Here is a 22,879-nt window from a genome sequence, read left to right on the forward strand (position 1 = left end):
ATTACAAACCATACTTACCTTAAGAATACGAATACTAAACCAAACATTAGGCTTTTCCAAAAACGTAAAAGTTAAGTTTGAAATATGTGGAAAAGGAACATCCATATTCATAACCATTGTAACCAAAATACTGCCACTTATGTATAACTTCTCAATTGCCACATCCAAATCCACACCTACTCTGCAAATATAAAAGATTACAATAGCAAAAGCACAGATCTGTCAGAAGATTAATTTAGTTGCCTGAACAAAAACTTATTCCAGCAAGTGAACTGAATTATAATCTACCAGTAATGAATTATAATCCTGATTCTATAAAGTCAATCTCTTATACTATTTCTTCAACGAATGCAAAGCTACAATGAGATAATCACTCAATGCTTCACAACAATGCATGAAATAAGCAGTGCACAATAACGTTAATCTTTTCTTTTTCAACTCACCCAATTTTTTTCATCAGAATTAAACGCAAAACAGTCAAACTAGAAAAACATAACTAAATATATTGTACAGAATAAATACTCGTATGTAGAATACTATTACGTTTTTTAGTACTGGAAAACTTGCTGATTGCAATATACTGGTAGCCTTACTTCCGAAGGAAGGAAAGACATACAAAGTTAGAAACATCATAACTCTTTCATCTAGTGATTAAGTTGCATAATGGAAGGTGCGAGTAATATTCGACTATACTGTCTTCTTCATATACTTGTGCGAACCACCTATGAGATAAAGAATTTACTTCCAATAGAGTCGATGGAGATATTCTTGCTGCTTCGCCAATCAGTACACAAATAAGAGAAAATATTCACTATTACAACAAACAAAATTATAGGTAGACACGGTTTCATTGAAGAAAAACCACATTATAACTTAGTGATTCATTTTATATTTGAAAAGTTAAGTATTAACATGAAAAATTGCTCAGTGACTCCAATATTTTGATCCCATCATGATTATGAAGTTTTAAAAACTCCACGATAAGTGAGTCAATTTGAATATTGTTTTTGTAACTCGGAAAGAACTATCCCCTTTGAGCTACAAAGTTTGTATTCAAATCATTTGGATTAGCTTAGAAAATATTAATGAGAGAAACTCTTCTAAGAATTTATTGACAACTATACTGTATTGTTTATATTCTCATATCCTCATTTTATTTTATGTCAGTTTTATCTTTCATCCAACTAGTCTTGCCTTTCGATTTCTTTAATTACATTATACATTGCCAGTAGTTTATTTAAATATACTTAATAATATTTCATATTTATATGTTTCCCTTTGGAATTTTAATAGTTGACTTCTTTTTTCTTTCATTTCTTTTCACTTATGTTTTTATATTTTCATGATAATTCTAGAAACTTTGCAAACTAATTAATTTCTGTTTCATAATGTAATCTTTCTCTCCGTAACCTTCCATTATACAAAGACCCTTTTTATAAAACGACGACAGTATAACCTGATTTTTCATTACCTTAACTTCTTAGGTACGGAAAACTTTCAATAAAGAAGTTGAAAGTGCATTAAATTTAATATAATCTATATCTTTTTAGCTTTCCTCCATCTTTTACTATACTCTTTTTTTATTCTATTATATCATGCATCTGTTCAATATTTTACTTGTATTTTACTACCCAGTGTGAAATGGGAATACTGCTGAATTAAATAAAAAATAAAACAAATAAATAATGGCAAGATGTAACTAAGGTAGTGCATAATAACAATGATTTAGGAAAAAGGTAATAAAAATATCTTACTCTTTGCCGAAGAGTCGCGTACGAAAAACCATTCTAAAGTTATCTGATTCCAGATGAACGTCCGCCCTTAAAGCCACTTGATGGTGAAGACCTAGAGAAAGACTGCTTGATGGATGAGTTAGAGTAGAAATAGAAACAGGGACACTTTTTCCTGAAGTCATATCGAAAGCTCTGAGGCATCTGATTTGAGGTGTTTGGCTTCCTAGAGTGAATTGCTTTACTTCTATACTCTCTGCAATTGAGATATGTTGTATAAATACATATAGGTATAAATCAAGCAAAACCCAGTTCAACTATTTAATTATTGTTTAATTATTTCGATTAATAAATAATGCAAGTTATCAAATTCCTACATCCGTCGAATATCACTTTCATAGTTTTCTTAGCAATAACCATCATCCTCACTTTAAATATCTCCTGAATAATGAATTGTCTGTATAAAATATTTACCAGAAGCCAATATAGTTGAGGTTCAAAGAATAGTAACATGCGAAGAAGCTGATCATGTCTATCCGTATATACAATAACGATTTTATTGATTTACTTCTATTAGGTAATTCAATCATGTCAGTCATAAATTACCACGGTATCTCTCAAATGAACTTGATCAAGTAAAATGTTTGCCAACTAGATTTCTGTACGCTATAATGAACTAAAACTAAGTTGAAATCAATGAAATTCTCACAGAAAAGAATAATTTTGATTCAAAGATGTTTATTGAACATGACTTGTATTTGTAGTTCAGAAAACTACAGTATTTGTATAGATTTTTATCATATTAATACAATAGCATGGACACTAAAAAGTACAGGTAATTTACTCCTCTGGCATGAACCAATTTAAATGATTCCATTTTTCCGAAAGTCAAATTAATGATGAATGTACTGTAAATATTTTTGAGATTTCTTTTAACGGCTTTTTCATTAAGCTTTAAATATCTGTATTAATGTTCTACAGATTTATTAATGTATACTCATGTCCAAAATTATTGTCGCCTATCTATAACTGTCTTCTTGTAAGAATATAATTTGATAATGATTTTACAGGGTACTTTTAATACTGATACCATGTGTATAATCGGAAAATGTATATTTGTGGTAAATTTCATAGGAAAAGAATTATAAATAAGAAAATTATAATGAGTAAAATAAAATGTTGCTAAATGGAGAAGAAAATTTTATTTTCGTTTTATTGTTCTTATTTACTGCTCTTTTGACATGAAATTTGCCACATACGGTACATGTCTTTGCCGATTATACACATACTAACATTATAAGAAATACTGGGCGAATTCGTTATCAAATTATATTCCTACAACACCATATTTATAGACATGCGACAATAGTTTTGGACATCAGTGTACATACCTTGATTTACCATGAATTATTTCATATCAGTCGAGAATTAAATCGATTTTAAAGGTTAAGGTAAAGTTTCATTTTGATTTGAAAAATAATCTTTTTTTTAAAAGAGAAATAATATGATTTGTATCCTGTACAGCTGTCGAAAAAGAAGTAATATTCACAGTTTTTTCAACAGATATATGGGATATAAATCATACTATTTCTCTAACAAACGGCATTTATAGATAAACATATACACATGATTATCAAAATAATAGAACCATCTGAAGGAAGTACAACTTGCTTGATTAATACGGCGTAAGACTACGTTAGCCTATGCAGAACAACTCTGAATAATTGTCGTGATGTGAAGGCTTATAAGTCACGAATAGTTTCCAGAAGAATATTGTACCATTTCTCATGCACTCATTTCCGTCAGCGAAGATAACGGAGAATATTTGCTCCGAAGTCTAATCTCCAGAACTAAACAGAGTTATTCAACTATGTTGACCCTGGAGATTGAGTAGGGTTGAACGTGGTGCAGTGGATCTCCATGTTTATAAATCCACGTTTCAACATTTCCAGCAGTGTGAATTAGCGCAGTGTCATCTTGGAAAATTGTGTACTGAGAACGATATCTGGTGTATTGGATGTACATGGTTACCTAAAACACCCACATAGTCACTGAATTTAATGTGTTCTGTGAACGAAATCATAAGATCCACTAAATATTAGGAAATTGGGGCTCACAACATCACAGAGCTGCAACTGTGTTTCACGGTAGGAAGGAGACAGGTCGGAGCATAAGCTTCTTTGCACATTCGCCATACATAAACATGGTGTTTTATTTTAGAAAGTGAAGGAGGATTCACCAAACCACATTACGCATTTCCAATCATCGACGGTCCATTCTGCACGGTCTTGCCATCATTTTCTTCCCGCTAGGGATGATCAACGGTTGGGGATGATCAACGGTTTGGAAGTTGCAACCCGAGAGCGGATGTTTAGGTTATGCAACTCATGTCGGACTGTAATTTTCGCCATAGACTGTTCCAGGTGCTGATTAAATTCTGTGGTCAATTCTGTCTCATTCGCTCTATGACAATCTTCTTTAATGCTGGCGATCCCTGTCACTGAGGATTCTCTTCCTCCCACTGCTACAGGTCCGCCGATGTTGCTTTGTCACGGATTCTGTATGTCGTTATCACTTTGGACAGTTGTCCTCACGATACTCTCAACACAGGGGCACCTAAATATATTTGTGAGAACTGCACATCCACAATTTGGAGTGTAATATCTCTCATTTTACATCATCATCGTCTACCTGCTTCAACACATGCCTCCATTATACCCCGTTTTGACGTACTACAGATAATCACCTTACACACCACTAATAATGATTAGTTGGTACATACGTATCTTCACTGTTAAGACTTCACATATCTCATATGTTGTGAAACTACAGGTGTTTCCATTATTTAGATAACAATCTCTAACTAACTAACTAACTAACTCTATGGCCTATGGGGGGGGGCGGTGGCTCAGTGGTAGAGCGTTCACCTCTGGTGCTTGGGGTCCCGGGTTCGATCCCAGCCCCCGCCAAGTGAACTTTGTGGTGGACAAACACCGCGCTCGTGGGTTTTCTCGGGGTTCTCCCGTTTCCTCCCACTTTCTTCATTCCACCATTTCACTCATCTCTCATTATCACCGTCTCCTTTAGCCTAACCGGCATAACCGTGGGACGTAAAACTTAAAGATTTCATTTCATTTTTCTATGGCCTATGGAACCCGGAGGTTCAATGCCGCGTTCACCAAAGCTCTCCACTGACTTCTATCCTTAGCTAACTGCACCCAGTTTCTACTTTGTATTCCAGTCTCTGCGAAATCCATCTTAATATTGTCCTCCCATCTGCGCCTAGGTCATCCTAATGGTCGTTTTCCGATTGGTCTTCCAGTCAAAGACTTTGAAAGCGTTTCTACTTTCTTCCATTCTAGCTACATGACCCGCCCACCTAAGCCTCCTAGACTTGACGACCCTAACAATGTTGGGGCCAAATACTTTCAGTCTATGTTCTTCCCTCAGAGTAAACGACCATGTTTCGCAACCATACAGAACAACAGGCATGATTTTCGTTTTATATACACAAACATATCACACAAGATAACAATTTCTATTATAAAATTAAATTAGTTTTTTTTTCTTTTTTAATCTGAAAGGCGTTCTGGTTAAATGAAATGCAGTCTATCAAAAAACAAATAATAAAACACACAAACTTACCCACAATTCCAGGTTTGGCTTCATTAAATAAGGGTTCCAATCGCTCTTTAATCATTGAAAAAATTGTTGAAGAACTAAAAATCCACCTACAAAAGTTAGTATATAAAATAAGAAACATTATAAAATGGTAGATACAAATGTTTCACTTACCTTATATTTTCCTTTTTAATTAAAATTAAATTATACCGCATTATTAAGTTTAAGTTTATGTCTTAGATTAAAATATTGTTCAATCAGCAATGTAATTATTTATCACACTACGTGTACAATATGACGAATAAACGCGAGAATAGGGATTGAGAATGTAAGATGGGCGCAACACATGGTAAGATGCTAGCTAAAACAGGTCGGAAAATGGCTTGTAAGCTAGCCAAGAAGGAAAGGGTAGAATAATACAAGGCAAGAGCTGACTGAGGCTAGTAATGGAATTAGTTCAGTACAGAATAGGACCCCTCAGTGAATTGAATTAGCATGAACCAATGGCAAGATTTCTTTCTGCACCTATGAACCTGTGGGTTTTTCAAACCACTGTTGATATAAGTACAATGTTAGGATAAACTAAGAATTTTCATAATTTTTGCCTTTTCAAAATGTCAATGTATATATTTACGAATGATATAACCACCATATTTGGTAACTACCTTCAGGAACTTAACAAACACAACGTAACGGAATAAACATTCTTGGCGCCAAATACCAAAGTTTTACAGTGATGTTTTAGTTTTGTGGTACATTGTTTGAACTTAATCTACAATTTATTATGTGCCTGTACTATGTCATATTCTATTCTCTGGCGATCTTCGCCACAGCTTCAAGATATATTCGAACAACAAAAACGTTTAATAAGAATCATTACAAATTTACCTAAACGCACTAGCTGTAGAAAGATTTCAAGTATTTGCATCACTGAATAAAACGACAATTCCTTCCTTGTACATATTTTAACTATTTGGAAATACTTGAATATATTAAATGAAAAAGAATTATACACACCTATCTTACGTATAGGAGAGATAACACAGGCCTGCGATGTTGGTGTTTTTCTAACTTTCCAATTGATTCCTATGCATTTTTGAACGCTTAAGTCGGAAAATGATAGTGAAAAATTCATTGACGAACTAGTATATAATCAAGAATTTATGTTCCATACTTGTAAAATTTGCACTTAAATTGTGATTATCATAAAATAATTATTGTTTTGCCTCGTTTCTAGTAAATGGAGTCTACATCAAGCAGGTTTAAGAGAGAAAGGACTGCTAGCGCTCACATAAAAAGCATTAAGCACTTCGAAGCTTGAATCGAGAAAGATACATCACCCGATAGGGACACAGTCCACTATGTATTATGAAAGAACAAAATGTGTTTCATTCCATACTTAATCAAGTGCTTATTAAGTTGTTTATTTTTGGTAGTTACTATATTAATATTTATTTCTTATTTTTTATTTATTTATCTAGGCAGTGCGCATCTGCTCGTCTGTTCCAGCTTCAAAACCAAGGGAGAGGGGTTCAGCGCTATTTTACTAAAAAAATCTTTGGTTTATGCAGTCTACTTTTGGTCCTTGTTTACAAGATCGGGCGACTCATAGCGGTATGTCATAGCACAATGTTGATTAAGAAAAGAAAAACCCACTTCCTTTAGCCAATGTCAGGATAATGTCTGATTTTAGCCCAGTCCATTTAGGCTCGAACCTCGACAAAAGTAATAACAAAGCGAAACCACTTGGGTTATGCTCAGTATGATTACCAGAACATATCCTGAAAATTCTCACCTTCTCCCACTTTGGAAAAATCCGCCATCTTGGATTCAATATGGCGACCAGACCGATACATCGACTTACACTTAACTGACAATACTCACTAATAGAATTAAGATGCAAACTTCGTTCTTATGTCAGTTTCTAGATAATAGCATAGCTTAAGGAATGCAAGTTTATATGCTTCTATGTACTGCAGCCATACTGAAAAATAGCAGTCATTATGCAAAAAAAAAAAAAAAAATAGTTATTCTCATTTTACATTAATGTTTTATTGGCATGTAACTCAGAAACTAACCGAGATATGAAAACATGCCTAAAAAAATCGTGATAGAACATAATCGTAGCTTTCAAACGACGCCACTTATGTTGGTCTATCTTAGAAAGTAAGAGAGCTAGTCGAATTTATCTGACACTGGGTGTGCAGTTTTCGATAAGATGACATTATTCTCAGATGCCTGCTATAATGGGTTCATGTAGACTCACATGTCTCTTCTATTTGACTAGTGATGTCTGCTTAAGGTTCTTAGAGCATAAAAATATTTAGTCAGATGATTCAAATGGGTCGCCGACCGATAAAGCCACCATTTTGGATTCAACATGGCGTCCAGGTGAAGAGGCTAATGTAACACTTAGACAGCAATATCTTATTAAAAAAGTAAGCTGGAAACTTCGTTCTTTTTGTCAATTTCCAGATAATAGTCACTACCTTCTTAGCTATCGTTGACATATTAAAACATGGCCGTTATTCTCCGAAAAGAGTATTTTTTCTAAGGAAGATGATGAGTAAGCATATAAATTTAATAGGGGATGATAGGAGAACAATAGAAAGAAATGCAGAGGTCCTATTAAACGCTTGCAGTAACTTGGGTTTACAAGTAAATGCAGAGAAAACTAAATACATGGAAGTGCGTCGGGACCGTAATACGGCAAATTATGGATGCGTTAAAATATTAAATAATACTTTTGATGAAGTGGATAGTTTCAAATATCTAGGATCAATATTAACAGACGAAAATCATATTCACGAAGAAATTAAGTGTCGATTAAAAGTAGGGAATTCGTGTTATTATTAAGTTCAAAATCTCTTGTCGTCGCAAATTTTGTCAAAGAATTTGAAGCTTAAAATATATAAAACGATAATCATGCCTGTTCTGTATGGTTGTGAAACATGGTCGCTTACTCTGATGGAAGAACATAGACTGAAAGTATTTGAGAATAAGATCCTGAGACGAATACTTGGACCCAAGAGGAACGAGAATGGGGAATGGCGGAAACTTCATAAAGAGGAACTACATAATTTATACGGTTTACCAAACATTGTTAGGGTCATCAAGTCTAGGAGGCTTAGATGGGCAGGTTATGTAACTAGGATGGAAGAAAATAGAAACGCTTTCATAGTCTTGACTAGAAGACCAATCGGAAAACGACCATTAGTAAGACCTAGGCGCAGATTGAAGGACAATATTAAGATGGATCTCACAGAAATAGGAATCCAAAGTAGAAACTGGATCCAGTTGGCTAAGGATAGAAGTCAGTGAAGAGCTTTTGTAAATGCGGCATTGAATCTCCAGGTTCCATAGGCCATAGAGTTAGTTAGTTAGTTAGACTACGAGTAAGGCAAGTGAATGATGGAAGAATTGGTGGAATAAGAATGTGAGCGAAAACGGGAGTACCCCGACGCATCAGAGGTAAGCGCTCTACCACAAAACCACCATTATCCCCTCTTCTTATCTAGTTCATGTTATAAAATAACGAGAAGAATGCTCATTCTTCGCATGTGAAGACTAAGATTTAGAAAATATTTGAAAGATATGTATAAATCTTTTATACTTTTCATTTGTTGATGCAAGCTTAATTCTACAGGTAATACATAAGCACTAACCCCAGTTTCCTCCCTTAGAGTCACATTTCGTAAAATTCCATCGTATCGTCATCAAAAGTACATGGGAACAATTTATATAAAATCCCAATGTTCCCCATCTAATGGCTTCGGAGATCTGAAGAACAGCAACAAAACTTTCAAGACTGCCTTTTATCCGCTAGGGGTTGTATCACATAAAATCTCGACTTATCTCTGGTATAGAGTACATTGATATTATTTCCACATTTTAAAGTTCTAATCTAATAGTTTCGAAGATCTTGAAAACGCTGAAAGAAACCTTCAAGTCACCTTTTCTCCTCTATAGAAATTGAATCCCTCAAACTCCCGTCTTACCTGCAAGGTTGTTCTCCTCCCAATAATTTCGGATCTGGAGAACACCAGAAAATTTTTCAAGTCTCCTTTATCCCTTTTGAATTTTAATCTTACAAAGTCCTGTCTTATCTCCAATCTAGAGGACAAGGAGGTTTCTTTCCTCAAGGTTCTACTCCTAAGTTTTGGAGATCTAGTAATCATGATTCAGTGAATGAATTAGTATAGCTGGGTTCGTGTTGGACTGTCTGCGGCTATTTTCTCGCCAGTTCCTCAGCTCCACGCCAATACCACGTCTTGTTCTTAGAGAAAAAAAAGGTTGGTCATTGCTGTGTCCAGTTCCTGTTGGTTGGTCAAGCATCGTGATTTCAGAAAGAGAGCCATGGACCGAAACAGGTAGTAATCCGAAGTGACAAGTTCAAGACTATATGTCGGGTGTGGCATTGGTTCGATGCCATCAAGTTCCTGATTTATTTATTTATCTATTTCATTATCCTGTTGCAGTAAGGTGCGTTTTCTTTTCACCAATGCAGGGTATTTTTGGTGTAGTGCAGCATACATCAGCTCCAACTGTTCGGAATAAAGTTCGGCATTGGTGGTACTACTGTTTGGAATTCGAAGTAACTTACCTTCGTAGTTCCACTCGTAGTTCCAATTTATGCTCGAAACGGCCCTGTTTGTCGACCAGTTCTAGAAATTGGCCCTTGCTGAACCACTGTTTTGCATATTGGGTTCCAGAAAACACTTTATTCTCCCTCTCGCGAATGTGACAATCCGTTACAGGAAACGCACATCATGATATTACAACAGTTGTCGGCACGCATCTTGTAGTGCTCCAATAAATATGTTAAAACAACTAAGTCTATGGCTTGAAGCAAAATCCGTAGTTCATTTTAATGTCATAAAAGTTTGTTGGAAACAGTCGAGAAAGTTCTATTGAGTTTAATTAATTTTATCAGTTGTTCCCGGATTATATAACTGTACATAAGTTCATCTTAAAACATTATTATAAATAGACCATGAACACTCTTTAAGAAACTTATTCTCAGAAAATAATTTAAAACACTTGCAGATGGTGACATCCGTGGAGCAGTCCGTCTACGAATGTCAGATGATACTGTTGCTGCCCGCGACATTTCTGTGTTTGAGACGCTATTGGAGAAGCATCCAGCCCACCCTGGTGAATTTACTTTACCGAATCTTCCAGGTGGCCCAAAAAACTGTCAAGGAGTTTCGATTAATGAAGTTAAGGTAGCTATTAATTCCTTTCCATCTGGTAGCGCGGGAGGTCTCGATCGTCTTCGCCCTTCGATTCTCAAAGATCTCCTATCCTGTCAAGTACTTGAATCGAAGGAAAAGCTCGTAAAATCATTATGCGATCTGTTCAATTTAATTATGTCAGGAAAAGTTCCCTTGGAAGTTCGGCCATTGTTTTTCGGAGCCAAACTTACTGCTCTAAAAAAGAAATCTGGTGGAATTAGACTTATTGCCGTTGGTAATGTCTGGCGCAGAATATCAGCAAAACTTATATGCTTCAGAACACGGGAGCATTTTAAGAACTTTTTGTCTCCCCATCAACTTGGTGTTTGTACCCCCAACGGAGCCGAAGTAGCTGTACATGCAACCCGGGTTTATTTTTCCTCCATTCACAATCTTAAAGCTGGATTTTCGCAACGCATTTAACGAGCTTCGCCGGACTCCATGCTCACTACAGTGTTGAATGAATTTCCTTCAATCTATCCATATGTTTACCAATGTTACGCTCAACCCAGTGATCTATTTTTAGATCAAGACAGTATTTCATCCCAGAGAAGAGTACAAAAAGGCGATCCCCTGGGCCCAGCACTTTTTGCTATAACCATTCATTCCTTAATGAAATCAATCAACACTGAATTAAACATTTGGTATTTGGATGATGGAACTATCGCTGATGAACCTGAAGTATTCTTTCAACTCTAGCACAAATAAATGAGAAGGAATCTGCACTTGGCCTATATTTAAATTTTTCAAAGTGTGAAGTTGGTTTTCTTGGGTCAGACGAAGCCAAGTTCGACCTATTATTTAAAAAAATTGACGAAACTGTCCCAGGAATACGTCTCCTAACTAAGTAGGATGCTTGTCTTCTAGGCGCCGCTCTCACAAAGGAAGATTTTACCAATGTCCTGTTAAGCAAAATATCGAAGTTAGAATATTTTTTGTCTCGACTCGCCTCGATTTCTGTCCATGCAGTTTTCTTTCTTCTACGTGCCTCTTTGTAGATCCCTCGTTTAAACTACTTCTTACGATGCTTTCCATCTTGGAATGAGATTCCACTACTGGAGAAATATGATCATATCCTTAAAATGGCTCTGGAGTCAATTTTAAACTGCTCCTTAAGCGATGGATCTTGGATTCAAGCATCCTTACCTGTGAGATTAGGGGGTCTTGGTATTCGGCGATCCGTGGATATGGCGATTCTTTCCTTTTTAGCGTCCTACCACGGATCTCTTCGTTTAGTCGAGGCTCTTCTTCCGCAAGGTTACCACCTAGACCCAGATGGCACAGTTCAAGAAGGCTCTACCAAATGGAAAAAATTAACAGATACAGATCTTCCAGAAATTAACAAAAGAGGTTCTCAGGCATCTTGGTACACACCAATTGCAGCGCATTTTCATGAACTTCTCTTACAGTCAGTTATTGCTCCAGAGGATAAAGCCAGGATTCGTGCTGCCTCATCCCTACATGCTGGGGCATGGTTGAATGCAATACCCTCCCACCATTAAGTCTTCATATGACTAATGAGGCATTTCGAATCTCTGTCGCCTTAATATTAGGCTCAAATATTTGTGAGCCACATCGCTGTCCACCTTGCGGGAATCAAGTTAACCAACGTGGCCTGCATGGCCTTTCATGCATGAAGAGCATGGGTAGACACGCTAGACACTCCTCTGTGAATGATATCATTTTACGAGCCCTTACCACAGCTGGAATTCCTTCCATACGTGAACCTTCAGGATGTTGTCGTTCAGATGGTAAACAACCTGATGGCATGACATTAGTTCCTTGGTTGAAAGGCAAATCACTAGTATGGGACTTTACGTGTTCAGATACATTTGCCCATTCAAGTCTCCCTTTAGCCGTTATGAATGCTGGAGCTGTTGCTAGTCGTAGAGAAGTAGAAAAGCAAAGGAATTGCTCCAATTGCCATCGAGGTGCTTGGGGATCTGCAAGCCTTGATTTTATTAGAGAAGTAGGTAGGGTCATTTAACTCGAACTGGCAACACTACCACGATTGGAGTGTCATATGGGCAGGAGACAAATGACGAACGTAGTGTATTCCGTGGATGTGTACGAGTCAGTTCAACGCTGCTGCGGTCCCATGTTACGGTATGTGTGGCGAGTAGACATTGTTAAAGCGATTGTTGTGTGAAATACCGCCCTAACGCAATGTTCACTCGTGCAGAGTAGCGTGTGTTTATTAAATTCCTGGTGGCACGAGGACGAAATGCTAGGACGATTCACAGACGATTAGTAGATGCCTGTGGTGAAGCTGCTCTACCGTATCGGACAGTGGCAAGATGGGTTGCAGCATTTGGGGCAGAACCACAGTCAACAGATAAAATGCACGGTGGAGAGCATATATGAACGGCTACGGACGAAATTCATCTTGTAAGACTACGGACACTGCTTGACGGAATTGGCGTTGGACTTGTAGTGAATTGGCGCAGGAGCTGAACTTTTCTTCCGGATCAGTGCTCCGCATGCCAACACAAGATCTTGGCATGCAGAAAATTACAGCCAGATGGGTACCCCATGCTCCGACCGAGGTTCAAAACTGGCATAGGTGGGAATGTGCGCGCCTACACCTTCAATGTTACAATAAGGAAGGTGATGACTTCTTGCACCGCATTATTGCTAGTGGCGAAACATGGGGAAGATCCTACGAGCCTGAATTGAAACGTCAGTTGAGTGAATGGCGCCACCCAGAATCTCCCCGATCGGAAAAGCTTAGGCAAGAGCCATCAAAGGTGAAGGTGATAACGATAATGTCATACGACTACGAAGGCATTATCCTGTCACATCAAGTTTCACCGGGCGTTACCGTTAATGCTACATATTATGCTTCATACCTCAGTCACCATTTGCGAGCAGCATTGCGGCGCAAAACGTCCATACCTCCTGGGGCATGGACCAATTCTCCTACACGACAATGCCAGATGCCATACAGCCAATCCAATACAGACTCTGGGGTTGTGGTTGGGATAGGGTTGGAAGGTACTGAAGCACCCGCCACGCTCCCCGTATATGAGCCCTTGCGATTTTGATCTTTTCCCAAAAATGAAAGAACCTCTCAGTGACAAACGTTTCAGAGACGTTCGTGCCTTAGGGTGCACTGTCAACACCCTCTCACAAAGTGGGACTTTGACAGGCATTCAATGGTTACCAGACATCTGGCGAAGGGTTCAACAAGCTGGCGAGACTACATCGAAGGACTGTAAGCTTCTTGAGGCGAATGATTCACTACATTCTATTTCACATATGTTGCCACTTCGAGTTAAATGACCCTCGTATTTTTTTGTGTTATATATGTTGCAATCATTTTTAATGAATCTGCTTCAGTTTCCGATTAAAATTATTCTACACTACTGTGTGAAATTATATATTTCTTAGCTATATGCAAATTCCGAATATCATGGATCGTAATTTTTCCAGTAAAAACCGTAAAAAATGTCTCTTTTTTTCTGAAATATCTGACAGCCCTAGAACATCTGCATATGGAAAGCCACACATTTATATGAGTATACATTTGTATAATATGCCATCTGTGGCTAAATAAAGGATAATCAGAAAAAGAGTTGCTCTGTCACCTTTGTAGGGAAACTACTATTAAGTAACACATTCTATATAGTAGATAAATATTTAAGCTCAGTGTGCAACTCCGAAAAATGATTAACTTACTGCTTGTATATATTAGACAGAAACTACAGGGTTTTCATAAAGTCTGGACGGATTTAATTTGCTTATAATTTTCATAAAAATGCTCATAATGAAATCAAATAAAGTGCAAACGGTAGCGGAAGGATTAACTTTTTAGTTGGCAACACTGTTAGATAAGCGGCAACTCTGAACACGTTGAGAGAGGGAGAGGGAGGGCAAGGGTCAGTTTCTTACCAAATTCCATCCATTGTTGTTTTCATTGTTGTTTCAATGTTGACTGTTAAAAGTAAGTTGTAAGCTGTATTGGTGTGTGTGTCTTTTAAAGAAATAAATAAATGAAAAACTCCTCTGAGAAGACTATTTTTTTTTTTACCGTATCAAAGATGGTGTCGGTGAAAGAGAAAGCGCAATGTGTTCTGTGGTACGCAGAGCTAAAATCACCAATTCTGGTGTGTCGAAAGTTCACCAAAGCGTTCAAAAAGCCGGCACCGACTGAGAGTGCAATCCGAAAGTGGCATGCTAAGTTCTTGGAGACAGGAAGCGTCCTGGACCGTCCTCGAAGTGGGAGGCCGCCAACATCGCCTGCAACAGTGAGCAGGGTAAGGGAAAGCATCATCAAAAGCCCACATAAGTCGCGAATGTGTCGACGTAAATGGCGCCCAGTTGAAGGTGTGGCGGTGAATGAACTGAGGTGGTGCAGATTATAGGTAAAACTTTAATCCTTCCGCTACCGTTTGCACTTCATTTGATTTCAATATGAGCATTTTTATGTAAATTATAAGCGAATTAAATCCGTCCATACTTTACGAAAACCCTGTATAGAAGAGTTCTTATATATTGAAATAGTATGTACATTATTGTTATTATATGTAAATTTTAAAAATAATGTTGTTATGACTTTCTTCAAAATTGCATCTTTCGTGAGTTATTGAAACATAAGTATTATATTCGTTCTGCTGAGTATTGTCTGTTTTATACCATTGCTGTGTTTTATACCATTTTGTACAAACGTCCTTGTAATATGGTCTGGATAATTATTAACAAACAAACAAACAAATAAAATGTATCAGCACTTCACAGTAGCCATGCAAAATTTAATGGGTAGCACTGGATATTCTATATGTGACTACGTGACTGTGTAGTGCTTGGTTACAAAGATAGTTCTAGGGAATGCAGAGTGCAAAAACATACTAAATGTTAGTATCTTCGTTCCTTACCAGCGATTGAAAATGAAGTTGAGCCACTCAGCCGACTCATCCTGAGAGAGAGCTCTTTTCTTGTACACTTTCGTGGTTTCGTAGGCAACAACAGAAGTGATGAAACGTGTTAAGCTGCTTCGCCAGACAGCTGTTACAAGAGCAAATATGAGAAATAACCATGCCATAGATGCTCCACTGGCTCCCATTATCCAGCTACAGAAAATTGTACAGGTGAAAAACACCAGGAGGCGAGTAAGATGACTATCTCTCTAGAAAGGAAAGAAAATGAGTTGGGTAAATTAGCATAATTTTAAATCCAGACACAACAACTCTTAATTATATATACTATACGTAGTGTGCTAAGATGCCTGTATATGAAGTTGTTTCATTAAACTAAAATTTATTTTACTTATTTTGATGGAAAATACTGTGGACAAATTTTGGAAGGGAAATAAATCAGGAAAATTTACTGGTAGAGAAAAATGCTATGATGGAGTTACAAGTTACAGAAAGCATTGGGAAATAGGTATCATGCTCGAAACTAAGCAAGTTGGAAAATGCAGTTTGAGAAATAGTACACAAAGTTCTGTTTAAATATACCAGTTGTTGCAGATAAACCATCCAATACTTATAAATCACAAGCGGTTTAAGATAAAACGATAGAAGAGAAAAATGAGGTAAGAAACTGTAAAGAGTCCACTAACCGGAGCAATCTGCTTGCCTTCCACATTCCCGTATCATAGGACAGAGGGGAAGGGGTCACTTGAAAATTTTAAATTGCAAAGTATGTAATTTTTTTTTTTTTTTTTTTTTTTTTTTACATAATTGAAAAGCATAGAAAAACAACTTTCATAGGAAAAAGTTTTTCGTTGGATACCGTTTACGAAATGGACACCATTTAATTTTGAGTACTTGCACACTCAAAGGAAATGTCCAATGGATATAACTCACAACTGAATTGAGATAAAAGGATGAAACAAAAAATGAGATAGGAAAATTCTCAAGATGAATCTAATAGATTCCTTTGTGTTCTCCACAAGACTTCCTATCATGAGCTCCCAGGGGGCCACCAGGAAAATTTAAATGATAAGCTATGTAATTTGATACATCATTGAAAGTACCTAAAGAAACAAACAAAACAAAAAAAATGTAGGAAATCTTTTTTTTGTGAAGGGCACTGTTTACGAAATGACCATCATTTAACTGTGAGTTTTATCTGACTGTTCAAGAATTCACAATGAAACAATAGTTATTTCGTAAACGGTACACCACACAAAAAGCTTTCACTTAAATCTGGGGGCAGGAGAGTGGTGAAGCCTTTTCGCCACTTTGTCAATGCGACTTCCCTCTTGTAAAACTCTGGAGCCATCAGGTATCTAGGTAAATAGACAGAAACATATCTTGTGGGGAAAAACTAAACGACAGAATTCGTATTTTACATTTGATGTGGACTTTTCTCTTTTGAACATTCATTAGACGTAGCTTTAGCAAATTTCTTAACAAGAATATATTTTATTTTATTTCAAGTATTTTTGTGTTTTATTTACATGCGAAACCTCCGCATTTGTGATTCGCCCTGTAAATTTCGTTCTACCTCAGTACATGTTTCATTCGACCCTCAATGGGGAATGCTATGAAACAGAGTAACTAGTTTTGTTCCTTATAATATATGATTTCGGGTGATTGCAAGACTGGCTTTCATGTTCCTTCGTTATGGACTAAGGACTATTTTATTCACTTGCAGATTTTTTAAAAAATGTGTTCAATAAACAAATACGCTAGAACAAAATTATTATTATTTTTGTTTCATTGTGCCCCCATGTCACCTGTTCGGAAATAAGAGAAGGGCCAAAGTTACCTAAATGGGAGTGTTTCCAGATTTGATCAAAATTCACATTACAAGATTTCTATCACAAACCGTAATCACACACACACACACACACACACACACACACACACACACACACATACACACACACACGCATATATATATATATATATATATATATATATATATATATATATATATATATATATATATATATGATTACTGTTTGTGATAGAAACTATTGCTGATTACTACAGTAACAAGTAAGTAAGACAAAATATTTGAAAGCATATCTGAATAAGACATGCCTATTTCCCCCAAAATTTGATCAAAATTACATGACAAGATATATGGACCAAACCAACGTTTAAATGTTGCATTGTATTTGTAGTGATAATTGCTAGATTCGGAAGCTCCCAGATTCGTGCTAGCTCCCTGTTAAGTCTTATATTATGTAGTAATATTTTTAAGAACTGGAAACACTGTTTTTACGAAATTTAGATTTCATTTGTTATTCAAGATGGAAAGTGTTGAAGAGAGAAGGTGCATAAGGCACGAGGCACGAACATTTCTTCCATAATTTTAAAGTTAAGTTTGTTATTTAAGTGCAATGAACACAGTGAAGTTATTATATGTACTTTGTGGTTTATTTTAAGTGTTAGTTTAAAACCAGCGATTAGTAAGGTACAATAAAAACTAAAAACAAGTATTGGAAGTTTCCATTGTTAGAAGACAGTCCATTACCAGTGAAGTAAATGGCGCACATTTAAGAACATAAGCATAAACAGTTTTTTTGGTCCTCCAGTGCCGAATGGAGGAAGTGTTGTGCCAAGAAAAATAATAAGTGAATCATTCAAACATTCATATTGACTATGTGTGTGTAAAGACAGTGAGTGTTACGAATCAGAAGCAAAATTGACCTAGTGGACTTATCACGTACGCGCCTACGCATTCAGCTGTGCATTGCAATCTGAAGAAAAACAAAGGCGCAATGTAGCAGTCACGTAGCTAAGTATATTTTTTTGTTTCTTTTTTACTTGTGTAAAGATCTGTTGTTATAAGGACTTCAGGTAGATATATCACAAGCAATGGATTCAAATACTAATTCTCTTATAAAGGCAAGAGGCCTAGCTAAAGCTTCCCTTACAAGAATGAAAACATTTGTTGAACAATTTGGAGCAGACGGCGATGTAATGCAAATTAAAGTTAGGTGTGCACGTTTACCCAATATATTCAAAGAATATGATGAAGTGCAAAAACAGCTTGAATTAAAGGACGAAAACGATGAATACACACAGGATAGAGACTTGTTTGAAGCCACTTACTACGATACTATTGCAAAAATGACGTCAATTGTTGAAACAGCTGAGAAGGCTAGTAGTAGTAATAGAAGTTCGTCAGATAATTCAACCGCGAATACAGGGTGTCTAAAATTACCAGTCATAAAGCTACCAACATTTAAAGGTCAAGCTACAGATTTCAGACATTTTCATGATACTTTCAGTAGTTTGGTTGTAAACAATCAGAGTTTAGATGATATTCAAAGATTTCATTATTTGTTGTCCTCATTATCAGGTGAAGCAAGCAAATTAGTTGAGAATATACCAGTGACAGGTGAAAATTTCAAACTTGCTTGGGAAATGATATGCAAAAGGTATAATAATCCAAAGCTAATAGCAACTGCTCATGTAAAGGCATTGTTTTCATTACCAACTGTCAGTAAAGATTCAGTGGCGGACTTAAGGACATTATTAAATCAAACTATAAGTAACGTAAATGCACTTAAGGCGTTACAGTTAGATACTCCTTTGGAGGATATATTGTTATCGCACCTAGTTTTGGAAAAGCTAGATGAACAAACACGTAAAGACTTTGAAAATCAAACAAATAGGGAACAGTTTGCTAGTTTAGAAGAGCTTCATGTATTTTTAGAAAATAAATGCCAGGCCTTAGAATTGGTAAAATCTACGCAATCAAAGTCGCATTTCAGTAAATCCAATGTTGTCAAGGAAGTAAAAAATGCTAGACAATCTTATGTAAGTACTAATGTTTTGTGTTCGTTCTGTCAACAAAGTCATGCGTTGCAAAAGTGTAATGAGTTTCAGAAATTAAGTGTATCCAAAAGATTAAGTTTTGCGAAACAGAACAAGCTTTGTTTTAATTGTTTGAAAGTTGTCAATCATGTAGCGAAAGATTGTTCGCTAAGTGCATGCAAAATATGTAATCTCAAGCATCACACGTTATTGCATAGTGATTTTAAGAAATCAAAGCCTAATCATGCTGTAAGTGTTGAAAATGATTCTGTTATGAAACCTGTAGGTGAAAGGTCAATGTCTCAAGGACAGGAAGTTATTAATACTAGTACTTATTGCTCTGTGAAGCCTAAAAGTAATGTGCGTGTTTTACTTTCAACTGCAGTTGTTCAAGTTAAAGATTGCAATGGTAAATTACATATGGTTAGGGCTTTGCTTGATAGTTGTTCCCAATCTCATTTTGCAACAGAATCTCTCATTCAAAGGTTAAAATTAAAGAAATATCCTATGAATGTTCCTGTACAAGGTATTAATAATGTAAGTTGCAACGTTAAATACGGAAGTAAGTTACAAGTATTCTCTGCTGTAAGTGATTTTAGTGTAGATGTTGAGTGTTTTGTATTGCCAAAAATAGCGGGAAATTTACCTGATGCTGATATTGACATTAAAGAATGGAACTTTCCACCGAATTTACAGTTAGCGGATCCTAATTTCAACAAGTCTGGTAAGATTGATTTGTTGTTAGGTGCTGGAATTTTCTTTAGTCTACTCAAAGCAGGACAACAGGTGCGTCCAGGAGCATTTCCAGTTCTCCAAAATACAGAGTTAGGATGGATAGTTTCAGGACAATATCAGACGCCAAAGCACAACAACTTCACGCCAGAACATCGAACATTCTTTTTGCACAACAACGATGATTTAAGCCATCAGCTGCAGAAGTTTTGGAAAATAGAAGATATTCAAGAAACTCCTCTATCCAAAGAAGAAAGGGAGTGCGAAGAACATTTTATCGCAAACACTAGAAGACATTCAACAGGACGCTTTATAGTGAGACTGCCATTCAAACAAGAAGTGACCCAGTTAGGTGATTCTTATAAGACAGCTGTTCAGCGTTTACAACAACTAGAAAAAAGGTTAAACAGATGCCCCAAGTTACGCACAGATTATGTGGCATTCCTTGAAGAGTATGAAGCTTTGGAACATATGAAGGAAGTGGAAGGCAACTCTAATATTACTCAAGGATATTACTTGCCTCATCATCCAGTTATTAAGGAAGCTAGTACTACTACGAAGACTAGAGTAGTATTTGATGCATCCGCATGCTCAACTAGTGGCATTTCACTGAACGATGTTCTCAAAGTTGGTCCAACTGTGCAAGACGATTTGCAGTCAATTATATTAAGATTTCGCACCTACCCTATAGCTTTTACTGCAGATATAGAGAAGATGTATCGACAGATTTTGATTGATGAGCGTGACTGTAAATTCCAGAAGATCTTGTGGAGAAGATCAGAAGAAGAACCCATTAAGGTATATGAATTAAAAACTGTCACATACGGAACAGCCTCAGCGCCTTTCCTTGCTACTCGCTGTCTCCAGCAATTAAGTGCAGAAGAAGCTTGTGAATATCCGAAGGCAGCACAAGTTCTGAAGAATGACTTCTATATTGACGATTGTATTTCAGGAGCTGAAAGTGTGGAGGAAGCTTTAAAGATAAAGGACGAATTAATACAAATGCTACAAAAGGGTGGTTTTTTGCTAAGAAAGTGGTGTTCCAACAGTACTGAGTTATTGGAATCCATCTCTGAAGAATTGAGAGAAACACAACTTCCATTACGCTTAGACGATAAGGGTCAAATCAAAACATTAGGATTACTTTGGCATCCAGCAACTGATCAACTTCAAGTGATGAATGGATTCACTCTAAATCAAAGGTCGAATAATAATTTAACAAAACGCAAGATGTTGGGTATTATTGCTTCAATCTTTGATCCGTTGGGAATTGTTAGTCCAATAACAATCGTATGTAAGATAATTCTTCAAGATCTGTGGCAAGCAGGATTGGAGTGGGATGAAACACTTCCTAAAGAACTACAGCGAAGATGCAGGACAGTACTTGAATTCATTCCTTCATTATCAGATATCAGTATAGACAGAATGGTTCTTCAGTCGGGTACCTTGATATACATTCAAGTTCACGCTTTCTCAGACGCTTCAGAAAAGGCTTATGGGACATGTGTGTATTTAAGATCCGTCAACAAGGATGGTGAAGTTACTTCGAAGCTATTATGTGCTAAGTCCAAAGTGGCGCCCATAAAGAAGATTTCCCTGCCTCGCTTAGAGTTATGTGCGGCAGTGTTATCAGCAAAACTTGTCAAGAAGGTAACTAAGGCATTAAAACAACGAATATCCCAGGTATACATGTGGACAGATTCTATGGTGGTCTTAACATGGTTAAGGGCAAGTCCAAATAGATGGAAAACATTTGTTGGCAATCGAGTTGCTGAGGTACAAGAAGTGGGAGGAGAATGGAGACACGTCGCTTCAAGTGACAATCCTGCGGATATTATATCAAGAGGAACAAGCCCTGACAAGTTAATACATAATAGTTTGTGGTGGAACGGTCCTCAATGGTTACAGTGTTCTTCACTTGATTGGCCTAAGACGAAGCCTGCCCCACTCATAGAGATTCCTGAACAGAAGAAATTAAAATCAAGTTACTTAGTAACAACTCAAGATAATAGTATGATCGAAAGATTCTCTACTTTGAACAAACTTCAGAGAGTTTTGGCTTATTGCATGCGGTTTTCCAAGAATGCTAAAGTTGAAGCATCAAGAAGAAATGTAGACGCTCTTACCTTGGAAGAAATTGAAGAAGTTTTAATCAAACTAATACGAGAAGTTCAAAAGTCAGTTTATGCTAAGGAAATGGCTGATCTTAAAGAAAGTGGAAGAGTTAGCAATAAGAGCAAACTCTTGTCTCTCAACCCTTTCATATGTGAGCAACAATTACTAAGAGTTGGTGGAAGATTAAAGATGTCTGAACTTGAATTTGACGCTAAACATCAAATTATTCTACCACCAGATCATCACCTAACAAGACTAATTATGGAACATGAACATAGGCGATTGCTACATTCTGGATGTCAGTTAATGCTAGCATCACTAAGGCAAAGGTATTGGATACCTAATGGTAAAAATGCCATCAAGAAAGTTATTAGAAGGTGTATTACATGTCAAAGATTAAAGGCGTCTGGACCAGAACAATTAATGGGACAACTACCAAAACATAGAGTAGAACTAACAAGACCTTTCACAAATTCTGGAATTGACTTTGCCGGTCCTATTTACATTAAAACTGGTACCAGAAGGTCAAAAACAAAGGTGAAGTGCTACATTGCAGTGTTTGTGTGTTTAGCAACAAAGGCTATCCATCTCGAAGTTGTGAGTGATCTTACTAGTCAGGCATTTTTAGCTGCTTTGAGAAGATTCATATCTCGTCGAGGTAAATGCAAGCATATCTATAGCGACAATGGAACTACGTTCATTGGTGCCAACAAGGAACTTCAAGAAGTCG

At 36.7% G+C, this 22,879-nt stretch overlaps 1 protein-coding gene across 3 annotated transcripts in view; it reads right to left on the reverse strand.

Moving 5' to 3' along the window:
- LOC145664415 (uncharacterized) overlaps positions 1 to 22,879 on the reverse strand; it is a 123,454-nt gene that overhangs the window by 73,066 nt on the left and 27,509 nt on the right. For 2 of the 3 annotated variants that reach the window (XM_081731095.1, XM_081731096.1), the window contains exons 3-6: positions 15,460 to 15,710; positions 5,376 to 5,461; positions 1,755 to 1,986; positions 19 to 181 (exon numbers count right to left, since the gene is read on the reverse strand). In XM_081731095.1, the coding sequence (XP_081587221.1) occupies positions 19 to 181; positions 1,755 to 1,986; positions 5,376 to 5,461; positions 15,460 to 15,710 (732 nt within the window). Of the gene's footprint in view, positions 1 to 18; positions 182 to 1,754; positions 1,987 to 5,375; positions 5,462 to 15,459; positions 15,711 to 22,879 lie in introns of those variants that run through there. The other variant, XM_081731098.1, reaches the window with a different exon arrangement.

Source organism: Thermobia domestica, chromosome 11 (assembly GCF_964235325.1).
Source record: "Thermobia domestica chromosome 11, izTheDome1.hap1.1, whole genome shotgun sequence".
Classification (NCBI taxonomy): Eukaryota; Metazoa; Arthropoda; class Insecta; order Zygentoma; family Lepismatidae; genus Thermobia; species Thermobia domestica.